The sequence below is a fragment of the Elephas maximus genome, chromosome 3 (assembly GCF_024166365.1).
Source record: "Elephas maximus indicus isolate mEleMax1 chromosome 3, mEleMax1 primary haplotype, whole genome shotgun sequence".
In the NCBI taxonomy this organism is placed as follows: Eukaryota; Metazoa; Chordata; class Mammalia; order Proboscidea; family Elephantidae; genus Elephas; species Elephas maximus.
The window spans coordinates 35,602,453-35,615,055 of NC_064821.1; the positions used below are offsets into that span (position 1 = coordinate 35,602,453).

Below are 12,603 nucleotides of genomic sequence, written 5' to 3' on the forward strand. Positions count from 1 at the left end.
TAGCCCTCCATGTCCCTGAGCAACCTGGCCAAGTCCTGGGCACCAGGTACCTGGTGCTACTCTGTGGGGATAAAGCCCAGGATTTGAGGAAAGGGTGCCCAGAAGCCAAATGTTTCCCAATGGACAGCTACCTGTATCCCTTATAGGGTCATGGGTGGGGCCCCCTGGAGCCCCCTATCTCTGCTCAGGGCAGTCTGCTGGTTCTGGGGCTGGGTAAGGACCACTTGGTCTCCCAAATACCTCATGTATTTGAGGCAGGCATGTGATCTGAGATGAGAGAAGGCAAAGGGAAGCAGGCCCTGTTCAGGGGGCTCCAGGACTGGAGAGGGTACTAACTCACAACTATCCACCTCCTCACAGTCACGCACCAACTTGCCTAGACCCCTCTTTCTGCACTCCCAGCACCAAGTCCAGGCCTAGTTCTGACAGCTTTATAGATACTAAACTCATTCAATCCTCAAAACAGATTTGTTACGTAGGTGTACCATTGACCTGTTTCATAGGTTACAAAATTGAGGCAAGGAGCAGGTAAGTCCTTGTTCAAAGTCAGTAAACTGAATAACTACCAGAGTTGGGATTTGAAATAAGGACTCACCAACTACCAAGCTTCAGGGTCTTAGCCTGATGCTCTGTGAGGAGCTTTCAGGCTGGGCCCAGCCACACTCAATGGCAGAGTCTTAGTGCCATCCATAGGCTCTGGGCAGGCCAGCCCCCACTGGGTGGGCTCCTTTCTTCCCTGGGGGCAACATACCTGCACTTAAGGGTGTAGATATTGCCGACAAACTTGACGAGTGAGGTCTGGGGGGGCCGGGGCACCAAGGAGGGCACCGGCCGGACCCGGGGCGGGGGCTGCCGCGTCTCCTCCAGCTTCTGCTGCAGGTCATTAGCCTCCTCGCCACCCCGGGCCGAGGCCACATCCGGGGGCCGGGCTTGTCGGCGTTCGAATTCTGAGCAGGGGAGAGGTGTGGGAGGTGAGCTGAGGGTCAGGCTACTGGGGAGGTCCCTGCCTCCAGCAACCAGGGGGTGGAGGCTGGTGGGGGCTTGTTGACAAGATAGCGGGTGGTGGAACACTGCCTGGATGGGTCTTGGGACAGTGTGGGATGGTGGACGGATGAGTGACAGGTGAGTAATTACAGATTAAATGAGCAAACTGATCAGGATGTGACAACGATGCAGACAACTGGACGCAACGGTGAGTATGTGAGTGTGAGGACATGGGGTCAGCAGACCCACACAAGGTCACCCAGCTGCCCTGCTGGCACTCACTGTTGATGTTCTGCCGCTGGTGCTCCTCTGCCTTCACCATGCCTGGTGGGCTGGCTGCCAGAGGCCGCTCCCCGCCATCAGCTGCCCGGCTGGCCTCAGGACCTGGCTCACCCCCAGCACTGCGGCCGACCATGGCCAGGCCACCAGGTGCCAACCCGAGGGCCAGCCGCTTGTCACCATCACGGCCATGGCCTGCGCTTCGGAACTTCTTGGTGAAGGGGCGGCCACCCTGGATGTAGCTGCGGTAGGCGCCCACCTTCTGGGGCCGGTGTTTGATCCACTCGCTCAGCGTCTCAATGGGTGAGCCATTGACACACCACTCGGTCACGCCAAACTGCCGCAGATGTGCCCGTGCGTGGCTGGCCAGGGCCTTGCGGTTTTCGAAATAGAGGCCACATAGCTCACAGCAGGCCTCGGTGGCTGCGGGTGGAGGGGTGCTACTGAGCCATGTCTCAGAGGGGGCCTGAGGACCCAGACACCCCGCCCTGGGCCGGGGGCCAACCCCACCTCTCTTGGGGCCTCCCCACGGGGCCACTGCCTGGGGTCAGTGTGCACATGGCATGGCCCTCCCCACCCGCTGCTTACAGGAGTGGGAGGTCTTCTCATGGAGGGTCTTGGCCTTGAAGGGCAGTTCAGTCTGGATGTAGGTCTTGGCTTTGACCTCCGCGGGGAGGAGGCGGTCCTCCTGCAGCAGACGCTTAGCTGTCACCGTGCCCAGGTAGCCGGTAGCTGAATGCTTGGCTCCTGTGATGGGCGTCAGGCTGAGCTCGCGGGGGACCTGGGCAGGCCCCACTCCTAGTTTGCCAGGCCGGCCCACCAGGGGTGCCAGCGGCAGGGGAGCTTGCAGGACCCCAGGGGCGGCGGTGGGGGGCCCTTCCTCTGCCAGGGATGGGGCCAGGTCGCCGGCAGGGGGCTCCTTCTTAATGAGGCACAGCTTAGACTTCTTCTTGAGGATCTCCCGCAGCGTGTCAATGGGCGAGCCATTGACAGACCACTCGGTCACACCCATCTGTCGCAGGTGGGAGCGCGCGTGGCTCGACAGGCCCTTGCGATTCTCGAAGAATTCGCCACAGAATTCGCAGCGGATGTCACGTGTTGGCTCAGCCCGGGATGCTGCAGAGAGTCCAGGTGGGGCGGGGGAGGAGGAGAAGGAGGTGGTGGTTGTGTGCGGGAAGCCTCCGAGCTTGACCCAAATGGCTCACTTCCTGTCTGTGCCCCAGAGGCCCTGTCCACACTCAGTCCTGCCGCTTGCTCTCCTCAGCACACATCCCAGCAGGCTTCACACTGCCTGCCCGGGACACCATGGAGGGTGCCGAAAAAGCACTGCCTATGCTCTTGGGGTCAAATGCCAGCTTTGCTGCTGACCCCATGTGATGCTGGGCAAGATGCTTCCCCTCCCTGAGCCTCCATTTCCTCTTCCTGAGCCTTGGCTTCCCTTCCTTGAGCATCAGTTACTTCTCCCTAAGCCTCAATTTCCCTTCTGAGCCTGTTTCCCCTCCCTGAGCCTCAGTTTCCTCCTCTGGAAAATAGAGACTGAAACTACCACCTCCTGGTGCTACTAGGAGGGTCTCTAGCCATAGCAGCCTGAGACACATGGTGCAGAGTGGGCACATGGTGGACGTCACCTCGGGGGCACTCCAGCCTGGTGACTCTGGGCACGGAGTGAGAAGCCAGCGAAGGTGACATCACAACCACTGCCTACGGAGCGCTTTCTCTCACCGGGAACTTAGCGAAGTGCTGGATCCCACTCGAGCCGTAGGAAACCCTGTGGGGTTCGTACTACCACTGACATCCACCCTTTGAATGGAGGAAACTCGCCCAAAGCCACTTATTGCTAGATTGTGGAGGAACCCAGACCTAGACTCAAGCCTGACTGCAAATTTTAAGCACTTATTTAAAATGAAAAAAAAAAAAGCTGTTACTGAGTTGATCCCAACTTGTGGTGACCCCATGTGTGTCACAGTAAAACTGTGCCCCATGGGGTTTTCAAGGCTAGGACTTTTTTGGAAGCAGATCACCAGGCTTTTCTTCCAAGGCACCTCTGGGTGAACTCGAACCTCCAAGCTTTTGGTTAGTAGCTGAGCACATTAGCTGTTTGTGCCACCCAGGTACTCCTACTCAATTACCAGCAATGTCCAAAGAAAAAAAGAAAAAAAACACTGTAGAGACATCCACTTCCAGCCTGCCCCCAGTAAACATCACTAATTGATCCCTGGAGTCGTTCTGTCTCAGAATCTGGTTGGCAGCCACCACCAATCTATTGAAGACGGCACGGAACCTTTTTGCCACCCTGGCATCTGGCGTGACACAATTTGGCACCAGGAGTGGGTCTGAGTAGCAGAAATGTACAGATGTCCAGCTACCTCTTCATCCTATGGGCCTGCGTCTCCCCTATTCCATTTTACCTCAAAGAGCTTGGGGTACCCCATGGGGAGGCAGAGAGGAGCTCCCTTCGCTGTTGTCCCTGCCCTGCCCCAGGGTCACTTACACAGGTTCAGGGGGGTCATGTCTTCCCGAGACGCCGCCCAGGGCCCCTCAGACGGGTGTGACTCCCCGTGAAGGGCCCCGGGCAGCATCTCCCGCTTGATCTCCACCCGCATCTGTTCAGGCTTCAGCTTCTTGGGCAAGGAGGGGGCAGCCAGGCCTGAGAACATCTTCCGGGCCGTGGGGGGCGGAGAAGCAGCTGGTGAGTGGCCCAGGGGGCTGCCTGACGGATGCGGCAACTTCTTGCCCATTGGCGAGAGGTGTAAATCGGCAGGGCCGCGGGCTTCCAACGAGCTCCCTGGACCGCCCACCATCTTGGCCAGGGCCTTGGGGCTGGGTCCCGGCGGGTTTGGGGGTCCACCGGGCCGGGAGTGGGCCTGCTGCCTCTTGAGGATCTCTCGCAGCGTGTCGATGGGCGAGCCATTGACATACCACTCGGTCACGCCCATCTGCCTCAGGTGGGACCGCGCATGGCTGGACAGGCCCTTGCGGTTCTCGAAGAACTCCCCGCAGAACTCACAGCGGATGTCGCGTGTTGGCTCGGGGCCCGAGGCTGCAGTGGGCGGGGGGAGGCAAGAAAAGAGGGACAGTCAGCACCAGGGACAGACAGCTGGGGATGGCAGTGCCGCCACCTGCAAAGCGTCCAGGCCAGCTGGGTGTGGGCGGCAGCTGGCTAATACCTGGGGTGGTGATGGAGGGCAAGTGTGAGCGAGGGGCTGAGGAGCGGGCAGGGGCAGCACCAAGACTCCACAGCTCTGAGGACATGTGCCAGCAAGGACAGGAACGAGGGAGCTAAGCGGCCTCTAGGCGCCACAGGCCTTGCAGATCGGGGGCAACCATGGGCATGTTCTACACCAAAAGGCAGGACCCGCCCCTTGGCCTTCATTCTCAGGGAGGGTCAAGGTCATGGAGTTCAAAGGCCAAGAGCAAGGGCCCAGCAGCTCACTGCCAACAAGATTTCTGGGCAGCGCCGGGCCACTGCCCAAGCCCACGTCTCCTCCCTGCCCCCGCTGGAAGGGGCCACGACCCCCAGGGAGGGGCACCAGGGCCCGCAGGGAGGGGGGGCGGCTGAAGCGAGAACCTACAGAGGTTGAGAGGAGCCGGCTCCACATCAGAGGCCCAGAAAATGCCAGCAGTGGCGGTGGCCGAGAGGTCCTGCTTCCCCCAGGGGCTTGCCGCACCCACAGCCTTCAGCTTGGCCCTCTTGGCCGGCGGTGGGGGGGGGAGCAAGGAGAGGGCCGCGGAGGCAGGAGGAGGCCGCCCCGGCTGGGCCAGGGCGCCGCGCCCCGATGGGAGGCGGAGGTGGACGCCGTCCCTCCTGATGAGCCCGTGGAGCACGTCTATGGGGGATCCCTTGGCGTCCGGGTCGCTGACGCCCAGGTGGCGCAGGTGGGCGCGGGCGTGGCTGGACAGGCCCTTGCGGGTCTCAAACCAGGCACCGCACAGCTGGCAGTCCAGCTCTCGGCCCCCGTCACTATCTAAAGCTGCGGAGACAAAACACAGGGGGGTTCACGGCCGCCACCTCGGCCGGCCCTGGGCTTGGAGGATGGAGGGCTGCAGAGACACTTAGCTGACCAGGCAGCAGGGGGTCCAAGACTCACACCGCACAGGGACTATGAGGCTCTGGAAGGCAGGAGGGCCTGGTCCCTACCTGGCCTAACCCTTGGGCACCGCTGGAGGGGGGGAGGATGGAGAGCATACAGATTCAGGACGGAGAGGCAGTGGCAACCCCAGGGGTCCTGGTGATGGTAGCCGCATGAGGTGGATAGCAGGGCCCTCCCTACCTGGCTGTATCTCACAGCCAAAGGCACATCTGCCCAGGGCCCTGCTCCTGGAACCTCAGTGGACTCAGTGGAGGCAGAGTGTGAAGGGACAACACGGTGCCCCACTGTGCGGGGAGCTAAGTCCTGGGTGGACCCCAACCCTAATGTCCACGATGTATGGGAGGGTCTGTTGTCCTAAGGAACACCCTTGCTAACCCTTGCCCACTCTGCCTGGAGGATCTCTCCCTGAACCCTATTTGCTGAGCCCATACGTGCAGCTCCACCCCAGGCACAGCTGGAGACACCTCTTCCCAGCACGGGATGGCCAGGAAGCTGGGCTGATGAGAGGCGCACGGAGACAGGGCCAAATTAAAGACCACCTGGTTGCCTGCACAGGGCCCAAGGCGCAGCCCTAGGTACCTTCGCTGCCCCTACCTGGGTCCCAGGGAAGGCAGAGCTGCCGCTAAGTGGTGAGGATGCCCCTGGCAGGCTCAGCAGCTTGGGCCAGGCCTCAGGGGAAGAATAGCGAGGGAAGGATTCTGTGCAGGTGGCCCAAAGGGAGACTCAGCCACCCTGACACTCCCTCTGGCCTGACAGACCCAGAATGCAGGAGCTACAGTCCCTGTTGCCCTCACCCTGGGCCCTCCCGGTGCTGGGACCCCCCCTCAGCTCCTGGGACCCACACTCACTGAGGTTCAGGGGCCCCTCATCCTCCGACTGGGGCCACTGTGCCTTTGGGGAAGCCGGCCGGGGGCTCAGAGACAGCTGGGGACTCTTGTCCTCGGGGTTCTTCGGAGCCGGGGAGCCCGCCAGGGCCAGCGGTGTCTTCTTGAGGAGCGGGGAGCTGGGGGGGTGAGATAGGCCCTTGGCCGAAAAGCCAGGTGGTGACTTGATGGCCTTGTTGACAGCGGGGGCATCCAGGGGTTTGGCCAGGGCGAGCAGGCCGGGGCGCGAGGCTCCAGCAACCACCTCCTTCGGCGAGCTGGACTTCTTGGCCAGGCCTGGCGGCAGCCCAAGGGACACATCAGGCAGGCCCTTCTGCTTGACAAGCTCATAGAGGAGGTCAATGGGGGCGCCGCTGCTTTCTGACTCAGCCACCCCCAGTTGCCGCAGGTGGGAGCGTGCGTGGCTTGACAGGCCCTTTCGAGTCTCGAAGCAGGCACCGCACACCTCGCAGGTGGTCAGGCTCTGGGCTGGAGGGCAAGACAGGGGTCCAGAGGGCAGGCGGTGATGCTACCTGGGCCCTGTATACCTACAGCCACTCCCCAGCCCCACTCACCCCAGGGACCCTGCAAGACTTTCACTTCTGTCAAGTTCCCTTACTCCATACAGTCACCACACTGAGGCGGGAATGGGCCTGCCCAGTTTGCAAATAAGGAAACTGAGTCTCACAGAGAGGAAGAATTGTGTCCAAGGGTGTGTGGCAGGAGGGAGCCTACTACGCCTGGCCAGTGGGACTCCTTTCAGATCTCCAGTGCACCCAAGGATCCTAGTAACAGGTTTCACACAAATTCTGATCCACCAGCCCCCCTTGGCAGTTCAACTTATGCACTCAACGCTGGGCTGGTAGCCCCGGTTCCAGTGATCCCTGTACTCTTCTGCAAAGCCCTCGCTCCTGCCTATCTGCGTCTCTGCCCGCCCCCCCCCCCACTTTAATGTCCCCAAGGGCAAGAACCAAGTCTGCTTTGTTCACATCATATTCCTGGGGTCTAGAGCGGTGCCTGTTACTACGCAATAACGGCCTTAAGACCAACGGATGGACAGATTGGGGTCTCACGGAAGATCACACAAGATTGCATAAGAACAGAGTCGGTAAGTGACTGGGTTTGAGTACGAGCTCCTGACCACAGTGCCCTTTGCTTCTCTGGGTGCCCTCCCGGCAGGGCCTCACAGAGAAAGCCAAGGCCACCCTAAGGCCCCACACTAGCACCTGGGCTCAAGAGCTCCCCTGTAAATGTGACCAGCACCCCTGCCCTGCCTGCTGCCTGGGCAACTCACCCTTCAGGTCCGGCAGCTCCTGCTTGCTGCCATGGGGAACCTCTGCAGCCACTTTGCTGCTCAGCCGATTGGCCACTTGCTCCAGGGGCCCAGGGACAGGCAGGCTCTTCTTGGGGAGCAATGGGGAGCCCAGGTCCATGGGCACCATTGCATTCTCCTCAGAACCTAGGCCTGCGGGATTGGGGAGACAGGCTCAGCCCAGGCCAGCCTGGAGTCCAGGAGGACTGAGGGGGCCCTCGTACTCATCTTTGAATGAAGTTGGGGCTCCACCCATCACCCCCAGCACCAATGCAATCCAGGGACACCGAGACCACCCACTGACAGCGGAGGCAACTTTCACCCCCAGAAGGTAGAGAGGCCAGGAGAGGCCGTGCTAGCCTGAACCGAGATGCTTTTCCTCTGGTCTTGGGACAGAACTTGGCTGGGGAGCAGGGAGGATCTGTCAGTCTTGGGGGAAGTGGGGCAGTCAGGACAACAAGGGAAGACCAGGGTCAGAGGCCAAAGATAAGGTGGGGAGCAGAGGACAAAGTGAATCTCCACTAGAAAAGGTGGCAGGAGCTGTGTCTGCAGAGGACAGTGGGGGGTCGGGGGTGGTCTCCCTATCACAAGCTGAGTCCCAAGTGGGGTACAGTGAGAACGGGGAGCCTGGACCATTAGGAATCTGACTGGGGATAGGTAGAGCAGGACTTAGAGAACTTTGTCTGAAGTTTCTAGACAAATGTCAGGCCAGGGAGCTTCCTGGGACGAGAGGTGTGTAGGGAAGGAGAATCAATAGCGGGTTTTCACAGTCTAATTTTTTAAGGAAAGGGTCCTGGAAGGCCTGGTGAGCCTCAAGATTAGAGTTTGAGGATGAAGAAGCTGTGTGTCAGATGAGCCAAGAAGAGGAATACATAATGGGGCAAGGAGCCAGGAAGGTTCCCTGCTCAGTTTGTGTCGTACAGGAAGGAGCAAGAAAACAAGCCGGAGGCCACTGAGGACTTTTGTCAAAGTCTCCGGGTGGGATGGGCGCGTCTGTCAGTTGGGGCAGGGACCGTATCAGGGCCGAGGTGACCGGCTGAGAGTTTGTTTCCGCGGACGAGCGGCCCAGAACCGTGGCAGGGCCGCTCCAAGGAGTGAAGAGGGCGTCTGTCAGACGGGGCAAGGGTTCCCGGAACGGCGGCGGGGAGTGTTTCCGAGACCGGGGCCCGGCGACCGGCGACCGGCGACAGGAGGCCCGGGGCCCGCGCGACTGGAGGGCCGGGAGCAGTGGGAGTCCCGGAGACTGGGCGGCGGACGGCGGTGGCGGCAGGGCCGGGCAGACCGCGGACTTTTCCTTCCCTGTCCTTCCCGGCGCAGGCTCTTACCGGGCGCAGGCGCCGGCCCGGGCCCCGGCTCCGGCTCGGCCTTGGGCCCGTCCCGCGGCGGCAGCGGCGGCGGTGGCGGCAGGGGTGGGGGCGGCGGCGGCGGCGGCGCTGGGGGGGCGGCGGGGCCCGGGCTCGGGGGACCGTGCAGGGGCGCCCCCGAGGGCGCGCGCTCCCGGGTGCCCCCCGCGCGCGGCCCCGCCGCCGCCCTGCTCTCCGCTTTTGTCACTCGGCACTGGGCGGTGGAGGCGGCCATCTTGGCACCGGCGCACGCGGGCCGGCCGCCCCAGGCGGGAGCAGCCGAGCGCCGAGCGCCGCCAACGCCGAGCCCGCTCCGCCCCGCCCCTCGGGGCGCGCCCAGGGTGGCCGGCCGAGAGCAGAGCGACGCGAGCGGAACACGGGTCCCGGCCCTGCGGACTGGCGCCTGGCTAGCCGACCCCCGAGCCGCCGATCCCCGACCGGGCGGGACCGCCCTCCCCTCTCCCCGCATCCTAAGGCCAAAACGGGACTCCTGCCCCACGCACCCCGCGTAACAGCATCCAGGCCCCTGGAGCCCCGACGGGCCAGTGGGACCACTCCCTTTCCTGAAGTCTCGCTCTCCAGTCCGGGATCCTGGAAGACGCCCGATCCCAGTCATGAGAGTCCCCTCGACATAATACTGGGACTCAACTGTCCCCCGACGGCGCTGTCCAGTGCTGGGAACCCCCTCAAAGCCGGCATCGTCTTCCAAGCACTCCCTGTCCCTACCCCCAACACTAAACAGGCTGCCCCCCACCCCGCGGTGCCTTGACAGCTGGGTGGGGCCAGAATTTGACCTTTGCTCCGCCCCAGACCTGGCACCGCCTCCCCTTGGCCCCTTTAGGGGGAAGGGGAGGCTTCTAAGGACAGGGCACATGGGGTACCCAGACCTGGTCCCTAGTCTTGGCCATTCTCCAGGTAACTTCCAGCATCTTTATACACCCACCAACAAGTAAGTGCCCACTGAAAGGGTGGTCACAGCCCTCCCTCCCAAAAATAAAGCCAGGACAGCGCCAACCCCACCTCCTGTCTGTAGGCTGACCACTTACACTCCAATGGCCTGTCACACTGGTCATCTAGCAGAAACGACTCAGCTGCTGGACACATGTTCCTTATCCCAGGTGCCTGGCCTGGGTGCCCAGTGAGGAGCGTAAGTCTGATACCTAGGGCTCTGAAGACCTCTGCTGGGATGATTACGGAAAAAAAGGGGCAGGGCTGGAGCTGACATACCACCTCCTGTGTCCCCAGCCATCCCAAGAGCCAGCTCCACCTCCCAACCAACCCAGAGAGGGACACTGCAAAGCAAGCCAGGTGTGTGAGCCGAGCACCCAGGGTACAACCTTTAGCAGAGGCAAGACGCCTGTCCCCACTCTGCCTGTCGCCAAGGTGCAACCTCAGTTTTCTCCTTGTCAAAGGCGGAGAGGGGGCTCTGGTAGCCCACCTTCGGCTTTGCAGACCCTGACTGCCTTTCAGAGGTGAAAGGGCTTACAGTTGCATCCAGCTGAGCCCAGAGTACAGATCTAGGTAGCACCCTGAAAGCTGCAGTTAGGAAAAACAAGGAGGGGAGCTCCAGCCAGCACCTGGATGATTCCATGTCTCCAAACCCACCAGGAGTCCCTGGGTGGTGCAAATGTTTTGAGTACTCGACTACTAGCCCAAAGGTTGGCTGTTCCAACCTACCCAGAGGCACTTCGGAAGACTGGCCTGGTGATCTGCTTCCAAAAGGTCACAGCCTTGAAAACCCTATGGAGCACCGTTTACTCCGCATACGTGGGGTCGCCATGAATTGGAGCCAACTAGGTGGCAACTAACAACAACAAAGGCCACTTCCTCTGCACAGCTGCTTTCTCTGCCTCTAGGTTCAGTAAAGGTGCCCACAAACTCAGGGTTTGCTAGGCTGGGTCCTTTACCTTGTCCACTTCCCACATGGTGTCCAGTGTTAGACACCACCATCAAATAGTACTATGGGATTTCCCAAACCATTGTCCACCAAAGAGACCACCCAACATGATGCTTTTTTTATAAGTCCAGCCCTGCTGCTATGTGGCCACGCAAAGCAGATGACACCCATTTCCTTATTTGTAAAACAGCAACATAATACTTTACCCCACAGAATTATTTTGAGGCATAAATGAGATGATACAGGTCAAAATCTCAATACACAGAATTGCTTGATTAATGGAAGGGGTTATCAGTGCTACCAGAAAATTTAGGAGTCATCAAATCTAGACGCTAGAACTGCGCTGTCCAACGGGGTAGCCACTAGCCTAATATTAGCCTCATTTCAAGTGCTCTGCAACCACACGTGGTTCGTGGTGATCATCTTGGGAAGTACAGAGAACATCTTCACCATCTCAGAACATTCTAGTGGACATCACTGCTCTAGACACACAGGAGTCCCTGGGTGGTGCAAATGGTTAAGCACTCAGCTGATAACCAAAAAGTTGGCAATTAACTCCACCCAGAGACACCTCAGAAAAAAGCCTGGTGATCTACTTCCAAAAAAATCAGCCACAGAAAACCCTGTGGAGCATACTTCTACTCTGACACTCACGGGGTCACCATGAGTCAAAGTTGACTCAACGGCAACTTTTTTTTTCCTCCTAGATACAAGGTGTCATTAAGAGCAAGGATTCTGGAGCCCAGCTGCCTGGTTTCATATCCCGACTGCACTACTGACAGCTGTGCGACCTCAGGCAAGTCAGTTAAGCTCTCTGTGCTTCAGTTTCCTCATCTGTAAAATGGGGCCCATAATAATGCCTTCCATATAGAGGTGTTGTGAGGATGTAAATGAGTTTGTGTTGGTTTAAGAGGCTCAGGAAGAGCTCAGTAAATGTTTGCTTGATCATCATCAGGAAGCACGAGGAAGCAACGGGATTCAATCCGGTCCCTGAATAAAACAGAAATGACCCCACATGGCAGGGTGGTTGTGAAGACAGTATGAATGTGCTTTGTAAAGCAATTCATAGTGCTTCCCAGAAAGTAGACTGGTGCTCCCCAACCCTCCATCCCCTGGGGCCCCCAGAAAGGGTCAGGCCCCTGCCCTGCCCACTCCCTCCCCTTACCATCTCCGTAGACTGGTCCAGGGTCCTCGGCCCAGGTGGGCGGGAAGTGTACTGTGAGAGGTAGGCGGGGCCGGCGGGAGGTGAGATAGGCACCAGGTGGTCCCCCAGGCTCACAACCCAGTGGACTGGGGGGCTGCTCGACCGCTGAGGTGGCCAGCAGCTCCTGCAGGATGTTGATGGGTGAGACCGTGAGCTCCCAGTTGGTGATGCCGAAGTCACGCAGGTGGGCACGGGCATGGCTGGAGAGGCCAGCCCGTGTGTCAAAGCCAGCCCCGCAGAAGTCACAGCGCATAAGGCTGAAGGTGCCCGGGTCGAAGTTAGCCACTGCAGAGGAAGAGAGGACACAGCAGCCTGGAGAGGGTGGCCCTACAGTTCCAGCCCTGTTACCAGGGCTGTTCACCTCTGCAGATAACATAGCCACCCTGCACTGCCTTCCTCTCCTTTGCCATTCACACTCCCCCTCCAGGAAGTCCTCCTGCCTGACCTCCAGGTCCTTCCCTCCCACATCTCCCAGCGCCAGGGACCTCTCCCTTAGAAACAGTCTCCAGTTGTGGACTTGCCATCATGTGGGGAGTCTTAGATTAACACCCTTCTCATGTCTAGAGATCAGGTCTAGTTTTACTCATATGACCACGATGGAGTCCCTGGGTGGCACAGTTGGTGAAGCAC

General features: G+C 60.0%; 1 protein-coding gene across 9 annotated transcripts in view; it reads right to left on the minus strand.

The window, feature by feature from the left end:
* Positions 1-12,603, minus strand: part of WIZ (WIZ zinc finger) — a 29,693-nt gene that overhangs the window by 3,355 nt on the left and 13,735 nt on the right. For 2 of the 9 annotated variants that reach the window (XM_049877224.1, XM_049877225.1), the window contains exons 5-12: positions 11,935-12,285; positions 7,512-7,682; positions 6,203-6,706; positions 4,836-5,234; positions 3,755-4,303; positions 1,852-2,379; positions 1,267-1,686; positions 752-947 (exon numbers count right to left, since the gene is read on the minus strand). In XM_049877224.1, the coding sequence (XP_049733181.1) occupies positions 752-947; positions 1,267-1,686; positions 1,852-2,379; positions 3,755-4,303; positions 4,836-5,234; positions 6,203-6,706; positions 7,512-7,682; positions 11,935-12,285 (3,118 nt within the window). Of the gene's footprint in view, positions 1-751; positions 948-1,266; positions 1,687-1,851; positions 2,380-3,754; positions 4,304-4,835; positions 5,235-6,202; positions 6,707-7,511; positions 7,683-8,854; positions 9,133-11,934; positions 12,286-12,603 lie in introns of those variants that run through there. The other 7 variants (XM_049877231.1, XM_049877229.1, XM_049877226.1 and 4 more) reach the window with 6 other exon arrangements.